The sequence below is a fragment of the Dermacentor variabilis genome, chromosome 5 (genome assembly GCF_050947875.1).
Source record: "Dermacentor variabilis isolate Ectoservices chromosome 5, ASM5094787v1, whole genome shotgun sequence".
NCBI classification, from domain to species: Eukaryota; Metazoa; Arthropoda; class Arachnida; order Ixodida; family Ixodidae; genus Dermacentor; species Dermacentor variabilis.
Window position 1 is genome coordinate 116,766,951 of NC_134572.1, and position 20,635 is coordinate 116,787,585.

The following is a 20,635-nucleotide window of genomic DNA, read 5'->3' on the forward strand; positions in this document are numbered from 1 at the left end:
AATATGTTAGGCGTAACGTTAAGAGACAGGAAGAGAGCGGTGTGGATCATAGAGCAAACGGGGAAAGCCAATATTCTAATAGACATTAATAGAAATAAAAATAGAGCTGGACAGGCCACGTAATGCGCAGGACAGATCACCGGTGGACCTCTAGAGTTACAGAACGGGTGCGAAGGATTCGGGAAGCGCAGTAGAGGATTGCAGAAAACTAGATGGGTTGATGAAATTAGGAAATTCGCTGGCGCAAGTTGGAATTAGTTGGCGCAGGACAGGGGTAATTGGCGATCACATGGAGAGCTAGGCCTTCGTCCTGCAGTAGACGCAAAATATTCTGATGATGATGATGACGCTATCCGAAGATGCGTACCACCTGCTGCGTGCCTGGTTTCGGTTCGTTGAGCGTAACTTATCTTGACTTGCATGTCGGCGCTTGCTGTATGCGAGACGAAATGTGAGATGAGCGCGTATAGTGACCGACCGACGCTTCGCCGTTTTGGTTGGCAGACAAAGAGAAAGGCAAGGCTTACAAGTGCCCCAGCGACAGCTCCTTGCAGGACCTCATGGCTGTCGAGCGGCGTCGGCGTTCAGGTACGTGCTTAATTTCTTCAGTACGTGCCGCTTTTTATTGCCACTTCCGATTTGTAGGCACCTTAGCGTTGCGGAACTAGAAAAGGGGGTTGCAAGCAAAGCTTAGAAGGTTGAGAAAGGGAGCCATTGTCAGGCTATTTGAGACGTAGCAGAGGAGAACAGTGAACGACAGAATATTCGCACTCTAAACAGCAAGGCAATAATCTGTAGATTAGGTTCTGGTTTGACTACATTCTAAGTAGTGCAAGTTGATAACTGCTCACGATGCGACATTTAAACAGATAAACGACTTGGTTTGCTGTTGATGCACTGCGGAGCCGTGCACTGTGATTTCGACAATGGTGTGTGCACAGAACGGAAGTACGCACTGGTAATTCACAAGAGAGCGCGTAAAATTGATTTTGACTGCGGCTTTGTCAACACAAGAGCGCGAATTTGTCGTTTAGCGTTTCTCCTCTACTATTGCCTCGGCACCGGCGGAAAATGCTTGAGGGTTGCTGTGGTGTGCGTGGTAGTGGGAAGAACCAGCCGAGATTGGCGTGAAATAACGATGATGCCCGCCCATTGCCCCAAACAAACACATCCGGCATGTATACCCCGTACGCCGTTTTGCCCCTATTCACATGCGTGGCCACTGAACCATTGTTCCCGAATTAACCATCATAACACTACCATCATCACAGTGTGTGCGTTCCTGAAATTAACCCAGTTACTGCCTCGTTTCACACGCCTTCAACAACTTCGGCAAAGACGGTCCGTATATGCCTTTAGGCGAGAAGCATCGAAGTAGATCTATGGTGTCGAAGCAGCCCTATCATTAGCCCTGAATGCGAGATGTGCGCGCCAGACACACCGGGCGTTCCGTTCGTCTATTTAGTGTTTATGTGGTTTACCGTTGACAATTATAAAACAAAAAGAGTAAATTCATTGGTTCTTGCATAGCGAGCACTGCAGGCGCAATGACACTGCATCAAAAGAGCTATCTTCTAAAACGCTTACCTTCTTGCGTTAGCGAATTCCCGAAAATATTAGTGACAATCAATGTAAAGCGCCATTACAGCACAATCGACGTTGAACACACAACTGCAATGATTATGGACACTTCTAGCAGCGCTGTTTGATTTCCACAGCGATAAGGTTATCAACAACCCAGTTATTTTGTGAAAGAAAGCTGCATTTACCGGAAATAATAGTGTGGGCGGTTTGGGGAGCTTGCAAACCACGTTTAACCAAATAGGTCAGATGCGACATTGCGTTCCTCGCCGAGACGCGAATGCGTAGCAACTTCATCTTTCATGTAATACGTTGTTGTTATGCCTCATGGGTCTCATGTCCCATGTCAAAGCCTACAACAGCAGTTGTCCCGCTTGTTTTCTGGCTATGAAGAATGGTTTTGCTAGTGACGGCATGTCGACACGGCAGCAGGCAATCTTTATAACCGCACAGCGCTTGAGGTTTTCCAATGTGATCTTTCTTGCCGCCAAGTAGTTCTTTAGCAGGATTGTTAGTGCGGACAAAACTATTTCTCGACGATGATAAGTCACTGATATTCTGCCTAGTCGCACGTTAATGAGTGATTGTGAAAAAAAATCTCATTGTTATCAACGTGCAACTTGTGTGCTAGACTGTAGCGGCAACAAAGGTCACAGGCACTGACTAGTGCTGTGCTGTTTGTCTGGCCAGACTCTGAACGGAGGAGAAGGGCGCGGCATTCGGGCCTAATGACATACACCGTGGGACTGGACCACCAGGCAGAAGCTGCGGAAGTGAGCGTGGCTCTGATCGAGCCCACGGGCGCCCTGGCCACTCTCACCCGCACCGAAGTCAACGCTGAACAAACAACACTGCACACGACCGAAATACGACGAGAGTACGTCGAGGGCACGTACAGTCAGATCTTGTCCACCCATTCCACGGTACTCGAGCTTGCGCCGTCCCTCAACGAAGTAGAAGACTCCGCTCAACAAGAAGGCAGAAGACAGCGGCCGCAGACTACGCATGGCGTGCAGAGTTTCGGATCACTGAGTTCCGGAAAGGTCTTTCAGACGGCCGTCAACGAGCTGTCCTCGGCTGTTACGACGGAGGTTCAGCCAACCAGGACTACACAAGGGTCCTTGCTAAGCGCACTTCCGGGCACGAAATCGACCACTGTAGTGGGCCTCAACATCAAAAGCGGCCAAATATCGGAGCTTAGCGAAGAAAGAGATAGTGAGGTGCCAGTTATAACCGTCACGGGTACGGAAGGTCTTCTCGTACAGGGAACAGGATCTGATCATGTGACGTACAAGGTTTTTACGGGTACCTACGTCAACACAGAGGGTCACGATGCAAAGACGTACATGTTCTTCTTTGGCAACAGGCAGCTGCCGGTGGACGCTACGCCCTCGCTTCCGCAAGAGGCCACGAGATCAGAACAATTCGACATTCGGTCAGGCAACCAGAAAGGCGTGGTCCTGGACATTTCTCACAAGATAGGCATACTTCTGCCCTCTCAGACTGTGTCTTCCATTTCCCCAACAGAGGCGCCCCGTTCGGACTACCTCATTTTCGGATCAGGCAGTGCACATGGCGGTGAATCCATGACCGGAATGCTCATCGAAGGTTCTGAGCCTATCACAATAGAAGGTATGACACGATCTCGCATGTCGACAGCTAGCACAATGCACGTCACGTTGAGCTCCATGCCGACTCAGAGTCGACGAGAAAAGGCCAGTTCAACCACTCACAAAAAGCCCACGCCGACGCTCTACAGGCATGGAAAGAAGTTCGAGCCAACGGCTACAGGCAGGAGAATCGCCCCCATGGACGGAGCAACAATAATAACGGACAAATTCTTCCTTCCTCAACACCTGGGGCTCTATACAACGTCTCCTGTTTCGGACACGTCCAGAACAGCTGACGAGTTTCTGGAAGAAGTCGATCACGACTACGACACTCCGCCCGTACGAGAAGAAGAAGATCCCGTCGTTATGGTTAGAATGAGACACCCGCTTAACAACTTTAACATCGAGGCTTTTAGGCCTGAACTACTGACACCTACGCCGGTGAAGGATATAAGGCCGACAAGAACCGTCGGTTCCAATCAGGACGAATACACCGACGATGCAGGTGACATATTCGCGACGGATGCTTTTAGCGGCCAAGGTAACGAGCAGAGTAAATCTACAAAAAAGAACAGAGTGACCTTATTTGGCTTTGTAGACTTCACGACGACTATATCTGGCACGGAAGTTGTGTTTCAACCGGCGGCAACGGGTACTTCATTCGACTTCGGAAAGACTAGACGGCCACATGATGAAGACATCTACAACCCATTCAACATTCCCACACGGAAACCGCAGACAACTTCGTCATCAGCAAAGCGAAAGGAGTCTACATATGGTACCGAAACAAGAGAGTTCGTGTCGAAATTATCTATGTTAACGTCTACATTTAAGGGTGGCGTAGAAATGCTGAGTACAATGTACACATCAACGATCCCAATGCTAGTCAAATCTCGTTTGCCAAAATATGACGACGCTGAATTGGAGGGACACGTTCATTCCCTCGCTGCTGAACCCAACATCGGCAGTTCTGAAAACACGGAAGATTACCTTTATGACAGTCATGTATATGAAAACCTTGTTCGTTCTTCAAGCTTCAGCCCTGAGGGCCTAGTGACACCCAACTTCTTGTCCTCATACTTATTTCCTGCTTCAAAAGACCAAGACGTGGCTTCACCAGTAAGCAGGACACTGGAACGCAGCAGTTCTGTCCAGCCTTCAGAGACAGTTATGGTATCTATGATTGAAGGGTCGAAGACGGAAAAGTATCCGGTAACACCGACGCGCCCTGCCCTTTCGACACCCACACCTAAGAGAAAGAAAACATACAAAACTGGTTTAGTGAGCTCTATAACGGGCACAGATATCAACGGTGACATGACTACTGAGTGGACAACCCTAATTATAGGCACAGTAATCGGCGGAAGGTACGCGCACGTCATTCAAAGCACATCGAGCATATTTTATACACAGTCAAAGACAGAAACGATGGAAGAAGTTACAACCCCAAAAGCTCCACCTCCAGCTCCTGGTCTTGTACTCCCTAGTGACATCCAGATCGAAGGAGTATCCGATCGGGCTGTGACCGAACAAGAACTTGAAGAGGGCACTGAGGCCCCTGCTCCCGCTACAGAAGAGACGCCTCAAGCTGAAAGTGGTGAAGGAGCTCATGATTCTTTGGACGTATACAGTATCACTTCTAATTTCGCTGTTCCTCTTATAAACCAGTCACGTGTTGTTGAAGACAGCTACGAAACAGCATTGTCTGGACAAGAGCAACCATCAGTCGTAGAACTATCGGATGACCTGCACGTTTCGACACTAGTTCCGTCAATCGAGCCATCTTACACTTCACCCTCGTCAACATCGGACGTTGCAGTCTTGACAGACGGTTTCATCCTCCCTAGCACACAAGAGAGCGCGAAGGAGTATGACTATGACCAGCAGCCGACGGCGTCTGCGAGCCCGGAAGAAGATAAGCCAAAAATTATCACCATGGGATTTATTTTGCCTGGAGCTGACCCCACAAACGAGTTCGAAGACGATCTTGTGCACACTGATGAAGTTCGACTCTTGACTGATGGTTTTGTACTGCCCGGTCAGGATCTGCCTTCTCAACTTGGAAATGATCAAACGCAGTCAACGCTACAAGGAAGAATTATAGACACCGTGGTACCGCCGCAGCAGGAAGCAGCGACAGTGACATCGTACCCTATCACACACTATTCTACATTCACTTACTACACGACACTGCCAGGTCCCAACGATAGTATTGTGTCAAGCAGAGAAGTCACAACGTCTCAAGTGTTCGAGAATAGCGAGGAGTATGAAGAGGCTCGGAAACATGGCTTCGACACTATCGCGCCAGAGAAATCAATGCTGCCACTGAACCCTTCACAGCCGGCGACAGTGATGACAACTTATACGTACCAAAGCACCTATACATTGGACGGCTCAACACTTGTATCTATCAGCGAGAAAACAATGTCGGACCTGCTGGCTCCTTCTGAAGAAAATGTGGATAGTGAAAAAATTTCCCCTACAGCCACTCAAGTTTATCTCGAAACGTCCCCGGGCTACGATGCTGCTTCTGGCACTGGGAAAGAAGACCCACATGCACAAAAATCTAGTGAAAGCTCCGAACCGGATGATACCACTTCTTCAAAAGCGACACCGCCTTTAGAAGCGGCCCCCACGACCTACTTCACAACTTACACTTACCTTACAACGCTCTTCAAGGACGGCACTTCCAGCGTGACAAGCAGCTTGGAAACAGTTTCAAATATACTTTACGGCTCCTCAAGCGGTTCGGAAGACCCAGCGCATGGTAGCTTAAAGAAGATTTCAGCAACGTCCATGGTTCCAGTGACAACATACTATACCACATATACCTATTTCACGACACTTCTCAAGGATGGAACATCAACCGTTACTAGCCGGGAAGAGATTGTATCGAACACAGTTCGAGGGAGTGATGCAACGATGACGACGCAGACAAGTGATTTGATAGAACCAACGAAGACGGACCTTTTGTCGACGGTCTATACGACCTACACGTACTACACGACATTCGTACGTGGAGGTAGCACAACTATCAGAAATCGCACGCAAGTAGTGTCCAAGGTCAAGACAATTTCTCAACCAAGTACTAGTGAACTCATTACAGCACCTGTTGTATCCACTTACTACACCACGTACACGTATTTCACCACAGTTAATAGAGGAGGAACCAAGTCTGTAAAAAGCCGCGAAAGTGTCAAGACGAACGTAGTTACGAAATACCCGAAAACAGCTGCCGACCAGTCTACGCCAGTGCCATCGATTATAACGACCTACACAACCATACTGTCCCCAGTTACGGTGTACCGAGATGGAACTCCTCGAGTTTCCTTTATATCAAAAACGTCGGCCATAACAAAAACTCTTACCCACTCGTCCACACCCACATCTGAAGAAGCTGCAGAAAGCATCATTGAAGCTACTCCGACAGCAGGAATGCACACTATGTTCACAACTTACACGTACTATACGACATTTTACGAAGATGGTACACCGGTGATATCAAGCCGAGAAGAGACGGTAACGAACATGATTTCGGAGCCGACAGGGACTCCTCACCTCGAAGAGACGAAGCGCAATCTTGAAAGCAGCACCATAGTTCGCACATACTATACTACTTATACATACTTCACTACGTTTGAAACTGACGGAAGCCCGACTGTATCCAGCAGGGAGGAAATCGTGACGAACTACGTGACTATGACACCACATGACATTATCACAGGCGTGTCACCTACAAGTGTTTCTCCCGAGGTCCAGCCCACAGAGGCAGCGATGACGGAAGAGACGCCTCCTCTGCTTAGCTCGCTTCCTGAGGGCATCGACCTGCGAGAGCTTCTTCGTAATGTGCCGGTTACGCACTACACTACTTATACCTACTACACGACTCTTTATACCGATGGCAGCTCAGTATTATCAAGCAGGACGGAAGTTGTCTCTAACGTAGTGGGCCCCACCGCTGCTACGGCCCCCACACTGCCAGCAGGCCTTGAGGTTGACCACAGCGATTCGCAGTCGTCAGTTGAGTCAACCGAATCGACGCACATATCGAGCTCCAATGTAGCAGAGAGCAGCGCCAGTGAGGCTAGCTCCGACGCCGAATCTATTGTCGCCGATTTAGCTGCTCAGCAAAGCGCCACTCCTGTGCCAAGTCCATCGTTTACACCAAAACTTGATTCAAGCTTTCAGAAAGCTTCCTCGAAATTCCAGAAATCACCACTAAAGTTTAGGCTCAGAACGCCAACTTTAAGAAGTCGGACAAGGCTTCCACCGCCAACTGGTGCACACATCACCAGTGCTTTGGGGGCACCTTTGATTGTAGTTAGGAACAAGAGGAATGCCGATACGGAGGACCTCGCTGTCGCAGAGGCAAGAGGAGACCAAATATACGCTACTCCAGTCACGTACTACACAACGTTTACCTACTTCACTACATACCTAAAGCCAGATGGACGTACATCGGTTGCCAGCAATCTACAAGTCATTTCTTCAGTTCACTATCCTACTCAGCGGATCGCACCTACCAGAACAATATTCCACGACCAGATCCATCGTACCGAGCCAGTGCGCGTCTATCCTTCCTACCAAGGAGTCACAGGATGCATCCGGTGCAAATCTGATATAAAGACTGTGTATGTCACTCATACAGATTACATCACGGAGTTCTTTCAAGGACGGCCAGTGACATCGACGCGCTACGTAACGCTTACAAACTACGTTACCGTGACGCCTGGGCAAACAGTCTACGAGCACAGGCCTTCACAAGTCATCGCCGTTCCAGGCTGTATCCATTGCAGACAGCAGCCACAATACACAACTCATACCTACTACTCAACTGTGCTTGTCGCAGGTCGACCGGTGACATCAACACGCTATGATACGGTGACGAATTACGTCACGGTTACGGTCACTGAAGAACCGATTCACCAACGAACAAGGCCAACAGTCGTTCAACCTCTCGTTCCTCACCAGCCAGCGACAGCAGTTGATACATTTTACACCACCTACACGTATTTTACAACCAGTGTGTATCACGGAAGGCCAACGGTGTCCACAAGATATGAGACGTTAACGAACTATGTTACGCGGACAAGAGATGACGGAGTGGCCGGCCGCGCCATTCAACCTACGGGCGCCTATCGACCTGTAATCATACGGCCCACCCCGGTTAGAGATACGGTGTACACAACCTACACCTACTTCACTACAAGGCTAATTCATGGCCGACCAAGCGTCGAGACGCGCTACGAGACACTAACTGACTACGTGACTGTTACAGTGACAGAGCAGGCACGAATTCGACCTACGCAAGTGTACAAGCCTCTTTACTCGACAGTGCCTGGCTATGCGCCTCACCACACAGCTTACACAACCTACACTTTCTATACGACGCACTATTTGGATGGTCGGCCGGTCGTCGACACCCGGTACGAGACGATCACAAATGTTGCAACCGTTACTCTCACCGAATACGCGACGCCTGCAATAGGGGCGCGAGTAAGGCCAGCGGAGACGGGGCCATACAGAACGTACCATACTACGTACACTTATTTCACGACACGCTATGTTGATGGCAGTGCCATAGTAAACACACGAAAGGAGACGGTGACGAACACTGTGTTTGGTGCTCTGTGCCGCACCTGCCCAGCGGGATACGTAGAGGGCCGCTCGCATGACGGTGGTCCACATCAGCAGACCGCAGCGATAACGCACACTCTGGCACCGGGACCGCAGATCCAGCCAACGCCTACGACTTACTACACCACTTATACCCACTTCACAACAATCCTTGAAGGCGGACGGCCAGTCGTCCAGACTCGGTACGAGACGTACACCGACATTGTGTCCGGCATTGTGCTGCCTACTAGGGCATTGGTCGCGCCCGAGCCAAGCAAGCAAGATCTCCAGCAAGGCCATATTCAGTCCAGGCTAGATCACGTGCAAGATCGCGTCCAAGAACAGCTCCCGGTCTTCCAGAAGATAGAGCCTTCCAGACGTCGACGATCCTCTCTGGCAACCAGAGTGCCGTTCGCCATAACTGACAGAGGGTTGGCGCAAGCCGAGTACGAACTGGTTGGTGGACGCGGAGATACGCTGTCCCAAGTGCCCCGACACCGAGCCCAAAGAGGGCTCTCCGATGACGTAAATGCTCCCCAAGCTCGGCCCGGCAGAAAGATGCTGAGTCATGGTAAACACAGTTATTTTACGCTCCCTTTCACTTAATCTACTAAAACACTAAACCCCCCTTTGTAAAACTCCGCTCAGCCGCTTCCTCTTTTAGCTTGCTAATCGCACGCAGCACCTCGTACTTATGGCGTTTTGTGACGTGTTTATCGTGCCTAGCGGTGCGGCGTGTCGTGATCGCCCGTTTGGTTACCTTTTTGGGGAGGCCTCTCTTTGACGCTTTAGTGTGTTTTACTAATGCTAACCGGTTCAAAGTGTTACTGTCTGTAATATTTTTTCTTGGTTCTTAGTGTCTTTGACTGTTTACGCTTGTAACCCATGTGTGCGTTTTCAACCCTAAGCGCGTAATGTTGTGCATGCTGAGATTTGGATTAGTGTCTCTAGCGGGCAAGCACGGCAGAGGTAATCACTTCCTCTTGGGTGACCATAGTCGCCGTCACGTCCTTTAGCCGTAATAGGAGAGTAATCTGAAGGCTGTGTATGCCTCCGACGAAGAACAATGGGACACTGTCGCAGAACCAATGACCCCGTAACAATAACGAGGTTAGCAAACAAAAATACAGCACAAAGAAAACAAAAGGGAGAGAGACAGATGAGCGAGAGAGAAACACGATCGCACCATACTTGCATAGAACAAACGGAGTGAGCGTTGAGTGCCCCTTCCCTACTTGCCCATTTCCTTCCTGCTCATTCCGGCGGAAAGAAGCTCGGACTTCCCTCTCGAACAGTGGACCCTTCTAACGGCAACCAGCAACGTGTTTGAGCGAGCCTCTCGACGAGCAGCTGTCTGCGGGAAAGTTCTTTGGAGCGGGTCAGAGAACTCGACGGATGGACGCTTGCGCGGGAACTCTCTACGCAACGTCTCGCTGACGCTACGCTATGAAGGACGTCCCCTCGTTCGTCGTTGTCAAGATAGACTGCGAAGACCCCAAGATGTCAGTGTAGAGAGCCGACCACAGGTCGCTAACGCTGCGACCCTACCAACAAAAACAATTCCCCGACCCCTTGCCCTCCACCCCTCCTCCCTCGCGCTGTTCTCTCCTTTTTTGCCCGCTCTTCCTCTGACGGGCGTCAGCTTTGAACCAGGGCCAGCGTGCACACAACTCAGCTGTTTCAAACTAAAGTGAAATGACATGACAGACGTAAGAAGTTGATACGCAATCATATGCGGTAGGAGAAACACTGCTCTCAGGGAGGCCTCTTCCAAATAGCTCGTGCCTCGGCTGTTCCGCTTGTAGCGCGCTTGCGGACCGCGCACGGCTGGCAGACCCCACCTGGCCCGAGCCGCTTCGCCAGTGACCGTTGCTAATTGGCTTGCTCTAACTGAAAGTGAACGGCTTCTGTGCGCTGCGTATTCCAGCTGCTGGCATGCTTGCGGCATGTAAATACGCTTGCGCCCTGCTTGAATTCGCACTGCCGCTTTAATACCGTATTTTAGTAGTGTAAAGTGTTCTAACTTAAATTTGGTAGATACACAAAGATGTTAATAGCTCTTACCTGATTCATATAATTGTGTTGCCCTTGTTAACTGATTATTATGCTTACTGTGGAGGAGTAACTTACGTCGAAGCTCATGACACCTTGTTTATTGCGTAGCTTAACGCCACTACTCTAGGAGATTGCGTAACAAATACCATACATGTAGAAACCTTGACTAACTACTCATGCTGACGATTACCTTAGAAAATCATTTTTACCCATTAATAGAAGTGCGTTCGTGTACGCATGTTGCTTGTGCCGCTACACGCTTCCGCTTCCCCGGCCTTCTTTTCCCTTGTTTTTTTTCTTCTCTGCTTCTCGGGGAGGAAACGCCAGAGTTTGACTATATAAAGAAGTCGTAAGTGCGCGCTTCGAAGCTGGTTTGACGCGGGGTTGTCATGATTTTTCAGGTAGGTTCCCAAGAAGCCCCTTAAGGGACGGCACAACGACTACTTTCGCGCACTTGCGCCATAACGCAAACTCACTAAAGGGTTCGAGGCTCCCACCGCAGCGGTTTCTGCCAAAGTCATCGGCCTCTTCTGTCTTCTTGTCCGACACACAACTTTACCAGCATCCGCAAACACGTCCTGAACAAGCTCTCTCAGAACCAGCTGTATATCTGAAGCCATCCGTCTACTACCGTGAGGCCAGGCGCAATGAGAATGATTACGAGGGGCTGCGCAGGACTGCCAGACTGGAGCCGTCTTTTCTGGCAACGCCTTCACCGCTGACGTTCTACACAACCTTCTCGCACTTCACTACTGTCCTGAGCGACGGCAAGCCGAGTGTCTCGACACGACTTGAAGTCATAACTAACGTCTTCACTGATGTCGTCCTGCCCACGAGAACGACGACCGAAGTTCCCGCGCGCAAGCGAATCCGAGATGCACACAAAGCGGAAGCGAATACTGTGGCTGGTGAAGATTCTGTTGAGCTGAGCCAGAACCGGAGGCCGCAGGCGAGGAAGCTGCTTTCTCTCAGCAGCAAAGACAACGAGTTTTCTTTGCCGGACCAGTTTGTTGTCACGGACGAGGAGGCAGCGTCGACTAACAGACACAAGCCTGGTCTCGTGGCACGTTCCGCAGGAAACGAAGGAGGCTCTTCCGACAAAGCCAAGGATCATCCCGTGGGTCTCATTCAGTCAGTCGAAGCAAGGGCAGTGCGAAACGGAGCGACGACAGTCTACGCTACGGAAGTGTACGGTACTTTCATCAACGGCGCCTACGCTCAAGTAGTCTCCACGGCTGTGCGAGTCTTCTCCGACCAAAATCAGCAGAGCGCCTCGCACCTCCCGCTTAGGCAAGAGCAGTCTACGTCTCCTGGCTCCCCTGCACAGACGCGCCCGACGGGTCTAATATCTTCTATAGCCAACACGGTCATCCACGACAGCACCACCACTGCCTACACGACTAATATTTATGGAACGTACATTCGGGGCATGTATGCCCATGTCGCTCAGACGACGTCTACTGTGATCAAACCTCAAGCTTCTAAGTCAGCGTCTAGTATTACGAAGAACCAAGAGTACAAAACGGGCCTCATCTCCTCGCTAGTCAACACAGAAATCCACGATGCGACGACGACTGTTTGGAAAACACACGTCTACGGCACGTTCGTAAACGGATTTTATGCACATGTAGCGTCTACAGCGTCGGAGGTGCTCAAACCGACCAAAAACACATTTGTACAGGCAACTAGCACGCAGATACCTACACGCACAAGTGTTCCGTCCCAGCAGACGAAGACAAAGAGCTACACGACAGGGCTTCTGTCGGCACGAACGAACACAGTTGTCAACGGAGGGACTTCAACGGAAGTAGTGACAAATATATATGGCACGTTTGTCGGTGACCTGTACGCGCAAGTGGCACGCACGACGTCTCGTGTGCTAACAGGAGCTGCACCCAGCACTAGAGCCCCTGACGCCGCCACGCCGACCACTGCCGCCAAGCTGACAGGCATAATTTCGTCCACAGTCCAAAGCGTTACGCACGGAAGTGTCGTTACATATTACACTACGGAAATACACGGCACTAGCGTGGGCGGCTTGTACGCACAGATCGCGAAGACTTCGACGCGCACCGAGACAATAAAGCCCACCAGCACGAAAGCAGCATTGCAACCATTCCTGCAGAAGACGGGACTGCTTTCGTCCAGTGTTTTTAGCAGCGAAATTCACGGCGGATCAACCACACTACACGTGTCTGAAGTGTATGGCACTTATATCGGAGACGCCTACGCTCAATATGGAAGATCGACACGTCGAATTATAACGCCTACGCAGACTAGCAAGGAATCAGAGAAGACAGAAAGCCAGAAAACGGGATTGGTTTCATCAATTGTGAGCACAGAGGTACAAAACGGAAGGACGACTCTTCACACGACAGAGATACATGGCACCTACATCAACGGTTTCTACGCTCACATTGCACGGAAGACATCCAGCGTCTTGCAGCCTGTCTTGGTCAAGGCGACCCAGGCACCAGCAGTGATAGCAAACACGGAAACGCTGATATCAAGTGAAGTCAGCACAGAAATCAGGAACGGAGCTACTACTCTCCACACGACAAATGTGTACGGGACGTACATTAATGGATTTTATGCCCACGTTGCACGAAGTACGTCAAGCATAATACCGCGTACTGTAGCACCATCTTCAACAACAGAAGCACTAAAAACTGGACTTGTATCCCGATCGGTGAGGTCTGATGTACATGACGGATACGTGACCGAATATACAACAGATATTTATGGCACGTTCATCAATGGTTTTTACGCCCACCTAGCAAGGACTACAACAACAAAGTATGCTCAATCGACAACAAGCAAGTCTGAATCTGTGAACCTCCTCTCCAGCTTCTATAGCTCGTTATCTGCCCTCATCCCTTCGAGCACATTGACGCTTACGCTTAGTGAACACTCTAGCTGGAGTTTATTATCGTCATCACCAGTGTCCAGTCCAAATTGGGAAGCTACAACAATTATCGCACAAGAATCTTCTATAATTACGCTTCAGTCGCCCAACGTGCATCGTGCTACCGAGTCCTCGGAGGACTACACCATTACGTTGAGCCCATCAGCTAGCGTCGAAGCGATAAGCACACTACACTTGCCGATTTCGTCATCGTCGAAGAATAGCGTAAACATTGTGGAACTAGACACGACAACCGACAATATACTTGAGGAAATTGGTCTCACTACGGCGATACGCATTGACTCTTCTCTTGACGATAAGACTATCATCCCAACTATAGACGAAGTCGTTCTTTATTCTTCAATAAGTACCGAAGAAACCAAGTCAACAGTTGCTGAGTCGACACCCGCGATCGCGCAGATACCCGACAGCAAGTCAATAGAAACTCATACGTTTGTAGATACCAGTGTGTCGACAGAATCAAGCCACACGAACGAAATTCTGGAGAAACAGTCGACTGAAGTCCAAGAGACAGTGACGTCCCGAATAAGGCCAATATTCCCTACCAGAAGGCGTCCTAATGGGGTTAAGAGGCCTAACCACCGCGTGCCGGGTGACTTCAGGGATGAAGAGGAGGAGCCAGAAGATTACGGAAAAAATGAATTCCTTGACGAGGAAGACGAAGATTACAACGAATATGAAGAGAAACAGCTTCAGACACCCGAACCGCGCTCGTCTAAGCGGCATCGACCAACGCGAGCGGGATACACCAGAGGTCCTCGCCAACCACAGACAGCGCACCAACTCAAGCACCAAGCAGAAGACGAAGAATACGACCTTTATCATGATGATGACTACGAACAAGTGTCTGCTCGGTCAAAGTCACAGGCAAGCAGAAATGAAGACAGCAAGCAGGCTTCGCCTCCTTCAGGCGTAAACATCAGACCTTTCAGAAGAGAACGCGTTCCTTTTGCTCCGCCATCAAGGGTAGTCAACAAGCCATCCTTCACTCTTCAAATAAGGAGACCGCATGGAAGACAGAGAACGAACGGGCGACGTCCTTTAAAGGAAGAAAAGCCAGAGGAAGAAGAGATCGAAGCCGAAGAGGCCGTGCACAGCTCTGCAGCCACGCCGCAGTTGCACCTGGGACGGCGGAGAGGTTCAGCGAGACCGTTGGGAGCCAAAGCTCCGCCTGCCAGGGCACCTTTCACTAGGACGAGGCCCTCTGCAGTAGAGAATACTTACGGAATAAGCCCGAACAGGGCAAAATCCGAGGAAGAATACTCCGATTATGAAGAGGACGATGACTACAAAGCTGAGCGGAGTCCCCGTGGCCGCGGTCGTCTTAAACCGCCGTCAAGAGGCTCGCCAAATGTACGAGGGAGGGGTAATTTAGGAGTAAGGCCGTTCGTAAGACCACAACAGCACACTGACGAAGAGGATTCTAATGAAGACACGCACTCAAACGCGAGAAACCGTGGGCGACAAAATCCGCTAGCCAAAGGCCGTCGTAACCAGAACAGAGCTAGGGCACCAAACTTAAAATCCTCATTCAACACTGTAAAGGACGAAGAAGAGTCACCAAATTTGCCCTTCGCTAGACTTCGCGGAAACAGGAGGCGATCTTCTTACAACCCTAGGGCCCGTAGAACGTCGCTGACTTCGACTGGCCGCCCATCGACAAAGCCCCCCATAACAGTCACTTCTGTGATAACGACCGTAAAAACTCTCCCTATATACCATGGCTTCAAGACCTCATACGCGACTTTGACGACTACAGCTCTAGCATCCAGCGTCATTCAGGCTACACTGTACTCGACGGCAGTCGACGAGTCAGGACGGACAAAGACGATCCTGAATTCCAGGAGCGACGCGAATGGCCCTTACACGACATTCACAGAAGTGCTCATTACCACCAGCGACTTGCAGCAGTTTAGGCTCCTTCCAATAAAGATAGGGTTCAGCACCCGTACTGACACAATAACCGAGACGACTGTCTTAACCCAACTCACAACCCTGTACAGTACCATAACCCCAGAGGTCATTCCAACCACACCAGCCACGAACCCTCCTGGCTTTCCAATTCCCTTTTACCCGCAGATCCCTAACCAAGATTTTAGCCTACTGACCTCTTCGTATGTAACAACGGAAACAATTGTGACCTCGACAGTGTTGCCCATTGTTCTTCGTGGAAGGACGGTTCTTAGCACCGTTACTACAACCAAATTTTCTGAGTCAACAGTGACGAAGACTGCGTCCGTCCCTGTTCCCCATATTCCAACAGCGGCCCCTTTCATACCGCAACCTTATTTTGCGGTACCTCAGCTAACAACAATGCTCACTTTGTATGTCACTGGGGACCAGGGGGACGTCATTCCCGTAGTTACTACTGTCACTGTTCCATTTTATCAGCAGCCTCAGCATTTCTTTCACACTAAAGTAGCGAGAAGCGTTCCCGACAAGGCTTCTGAATTTGCCACTTTGGCTTCCACAGCGTTCATAGGAGTTGCCGTCGACGGGTCCAGACAGGATGAAGTACCCGGAGGCGACCGTTCTGAAGAGGTAGCGCTTTTCAGCTCCGGGATCGAGCCCTCGCTAGGCCGTGCATCTTCCTGGTCTTTGGCACAGTCTCGAAGTCCACACAGCGCAGCTTCTGAAAGCATTTCCGACGCTGACGAAGTGACGACCATCTCCATGGGACCGATCACCGAGGTTTACGAGCAACTCGCCACCGACATCCCGGTGCTGCCAAAGCCGACCAAAGGTGGCTCTGCTAAGAAGTGGAAAGCTGAAAAGAAGCCAACTGCTGCGCCTGATGTCAGCCCTGAGGACAAGTACGGCATCGGCAGAAAGTTCATCTCTCGAAAGTTGCAGCAGTTCGAAGAAACCGAAGACGAAGGTGTGAGACCAGCCGCAGATTTCACGCGTATTCGGGGAAGAAGTCGTGTTCGTGCAACGCGAGTGCAGCCGCTGCACCTCTCCACGCCGGAAGCTCTTGTAGACAACAGTGGGGCTCACCAGCCTGGCTTCGACAACGCCGGCGCAGTTCAAGATGAGCCCGCTGAAGGCGGCGCGCGTACCGGTGTGCGCCGTGGGCGAGTGTTTCGAAGACCTGTGCACAGGAACAGAGCAATCCTGGACGACTCTTCACCAAATGAATTCAGGGGCCCTCATGGTGGCTTCATTCGTAGAAGACCGCCTCATATTGTTCAAGATCCTGTGGACCTGAACCCGCCTCAAGAGCCAAGCTCTGCTTTTCATTTCGGTGACGACCATCAAGCCTACAGCCCAGGTAATCTTCTCGAAACCCCTTTGCCTGCTCTTTCCTCTGATCACATTCTCCCTTCTCCTTCTCTGGACAATTTCTTGTCGTCTTCCTTTGTGGGTGGTGGATACTCCTTCTCGGCACCGGAGGTTGTGGCTACTCTTACTGACCCTTTGGCATCTCCACCTAATCATGAAATCACGGCGGATGCGGTTGCTCTTTCGGGACTGGAAACCTCTGCACTCCCCCAAGGCAGAGTGAGAAGGATCAAAGTTCTTAGACCTGCCCCTCATGGTGAAGGATCCCTTGGTGACGGTTCAAAGAAGGTCCGCCGCGTTACGGTAACTCGGACATTCTCCCCGGCAGGTGCACCGACCAGATATGAGGACTACCGGCCGCAGGTGGACACTCCATTCAACCAAGACGATGGCGGATTTAACCACTTTGGTCCGCACCAAAACGTAGTACCGGTCGTTCAACAGCCGCAGCGGCAGCAACCGCAAGATGTGCTGAGAGTTCCTGCTGAGATAACGCAGCAGGCTGGCTTAGGGCATGGCGTCCCTTACGATCACTTCGTCACAGGCGTGAACCAGCAGTCATTCCCTGGGTTCAGTCCCAACGTTCCTTATCAGTACTCGCCCCCCGTGCCACAACACTTCGCCCAAGCAGAGCCGTATTCGCCTCGCGCGCCTGAGCAACACGATCGCTTTACGCAGCTCCAGCCCGTGCAGAACTTCGTTCCAGTAGCCGAGCAACCTCCAGGTCCACCTCCTGCACATAACTTTAACAATGTGCCCCTAGAGGTCCCTGTTCCTCCTCCTCCACCGCCACCACAGCCGGAACCTGTGTCGCCGACTCGAAACTCCCGCCGAACAGTGTTTAGAAGAATTCGGCCGACTAATTCGAATCACCATGGAGAGAGGAAGACGTCGCTCGTGCGGAAAACGCGGCCTGTTGTGTCCACACCCGCGGTTCAGCTAAGCTCTTTTAATATTGAGCCGACGCACGTTTTTGTTTCGGCCGACTCGATAGATTTCAACAGAGTTCTGGGATCGTCACAACAGTCCCTCGAGTATTTCGGGCCCGCTTCGCAAGAGTATTTTGCCCCTGCGTCGCAAGAGTATTTTGCCCCTGTATCAAAAGAGGTATTTGCCCCCGTGTCCCAACAGTACTTCGCTCCCGCTTCGGACCAGTACCTGTCTCCGGTGTCCAGATTTCCTGAACCACCGCCTTCTTTGCCGCCAGTCTCGACGGAACCTACATTTGATCCTCATTCGGTGGCGCCCGTCGAACAGAATCAGGAGAATTCTGCCGACCTGGTGGAAGACACAACGCCTGCCTCCCATCAATTCAGGCGAATAATTCGTGTGAAAAAACCCGGGGAAGGTAAAAGCGGTCAAAGGAGAAAGGTCGTCTTGAACAGGAGACCATCCATCAACAGTCTGCAGGCGCGTGGACCAATAAACAACGGAAACAATGCGAATGAGCTAGTGCCCCCAAGTGTTGCTGGGCCTCCACCTCTTTCAAGCCAGGTTTTATCACCAGGGCAAAATATTGTCAGCCCAAGAGTGTCGCTAGAGATCGGAGCTACGGTGCCGCTTACATATTACACTACGTTTACGTATTTGACAACCTTCCTCCACGGAACAGACACCGTTTACAACAGCAGAGAGGCTGTCTTATCTTCGGTGGCAACTGAGACCTTGGATTCTAATATAGTGAACGTCATTCAGAACCACGGTGGCTTCACGACAGCGCCTGATGGGGTTTCAACTGTTCATCTAGGATCAAGAACGAAAGGAGCGGCCACAACAATTGTCAATTTGGAATCCCGACTTCAAATATTCAACAGTGATATTTACAAGGAGATACACCCAACACCTATAGCACAGACAGAGGCTACATTCAAGACAGAATCACCGGTCCTCGAGCGTATACAAGAGCCGCAGTCCCCACAGCATAATGCGCCAGGAGGAGATGAAACAAGTACTGTGCAATTAACGGACCTCTTCACTGCACCAAGGACGTTTTACACTCTTTACACGTATTACTATACGCTTTTTGATGGCGCTGAAACAAAGAATTCGGTCCGATCTGAGATTTCATCAAGTGTCGCATCTGATAACAGCCCGTTCCGGCCGCCCATAACACAGACAAAAATCAGGAATGGCCTCTTGCCGCTTGGTCTTGATGTGACAACCGTCCACCTCGGCTCACGAAACGTAGATGGAACGACAACCGAAGTGAATTTGGGGATGCGCACAGTCATTAAATTTGACAAAATTGTTGATGCTGATATCGGACAAATTCACGAGAACGTTGCTCCGACTGCATCGTATTACCCGAGCTTTGCAACAGAGGCTGTGGACAACAAAATTGATTTCATCTCCAACCAAGAAAGGTCTTCACTTCTCGCGGACGCTCTGCAGCCGTCTTATGCCATAGCTAGTGGTGACATTCAACCGACAAGCAATATTCATGCGACACCAGTAATCCTGTTTCCCGTGGACGAATCGACAAACGCACCAAGGGCCAAGGTTAGAATCGTCACTTCACGCGTAAAGTCGGCAGGCAGTTTTAAGTCTGGCGTGTTTCAGGCTGCTCCTGGCGTACGGGTTCGCATTAAGCCTGTTGTGAAGCACCTGGAGGATTCGGCCGCTTATAGCGCCCCGCCAGAATTGTCGTCAACTCACGCGTACGAGCCCTTCAGCTCGTTCTTCATTACATCCCCCAACCCAAGTACTGAGCTGACTGGAGATGAGCCTCTTTTGTCGTCGGCCATATTCCCCTTGACGACTCCGGAAGACCAAGAAGTACACAGGGGCAAAAAGAGGCTTAAAGTGACGCTTCGAAGACCCATACCAGGGGATAAACTGGCGAGAACAAATTCCTTAAACACGAGATTTGTGAGACCTTCTCGATTTGAAATTACCACAAAGCCTCGGTTTTACGTTGTGACCCGAACGAATGCCGCGGGTGTGGCCAGGCCTACAAAGAATCCATTCAATGTGAAAGTCAGTAAAAGGCTCAAGCCGACAGACTTGATTCGAGCAACTCCTTCAGTCATCTACGAAACCTTTACGACGACGACGTCGGTTCCCGTCATATTCGGATTGCAGACAAGCTACAAGGAAGTCGTCATCACTGCGTCGACTCCAGTGACGCTGACTGCGTCGCCGACTTATGGCGTGGACGATCACGACTTGATTGAACCCTCCCAGACTGTAATGCTGACGTACTTCACCACAACTACGTTCACAGTCCCGTACACCTTGGGTGACCAGACTCTGTACACGACTGTCCTCGAGACGAACTCAAGGGTCGTGACCGAGACTGTAGGTAAGTCAGAGAACATACAAAATTGTTCTCTCTTGAAATTTGATGTCACTGAGTTGTTAACTAATTCTGGTGTTATTTTAGCTGCAAGTCATGTCGTAGATGCCCTGCACGCGTCACACTTCCCGGAAATTATTGGGGACCAGAATGCCCAACTCATTGGCAGAGGTAAGCCTTTGTTAGATTAAAAAATATACCTTAACAGACTACGTTTTTATAGTGAGAGCCTTGCTTATACTTGGGTATTTGCATATGTGCATTTTTACA

The 20,635-nt window shown here is 50.4% G+C and overlaps 1 protein-coding gene across 4 annotated transcripts in view; it reads left to right on the forward strand.

Annotated features, from left to right (window-relative positions):
• LOC142583088 (uncharacterized) overlaps positions 1-20,635 on the forward strand; it is a 249,566-nt gene that overhangs the window by 191,113 nt on the left and 37,818 nt on the right. For 2 of the 4 annotated variants that reach the window (XM_075693382.1, XM_075693383.1), the window contains exons 5-8: positions 505-588; positions 2,272-9,378; positions 11,264-20,371; positions 20,453-20,536. In XM_075693382.1, coding sequence (XP_075549497.1) covers positions 505-588; positions 2,272-9,378; positions 11,264-20,371; positions 20,453-20,536 — 16,383 coding nt within the window. The remainder of the gene's footprint in view (positions 1-504; positions 589-2,271; positions 9,379-11,263; positions 20,372-20,452; positions 20,537-20,635) is intronic. The other 2 variants (XM_075693385.1, XM_075693386.1) reach the window with 2 other exon arrangements.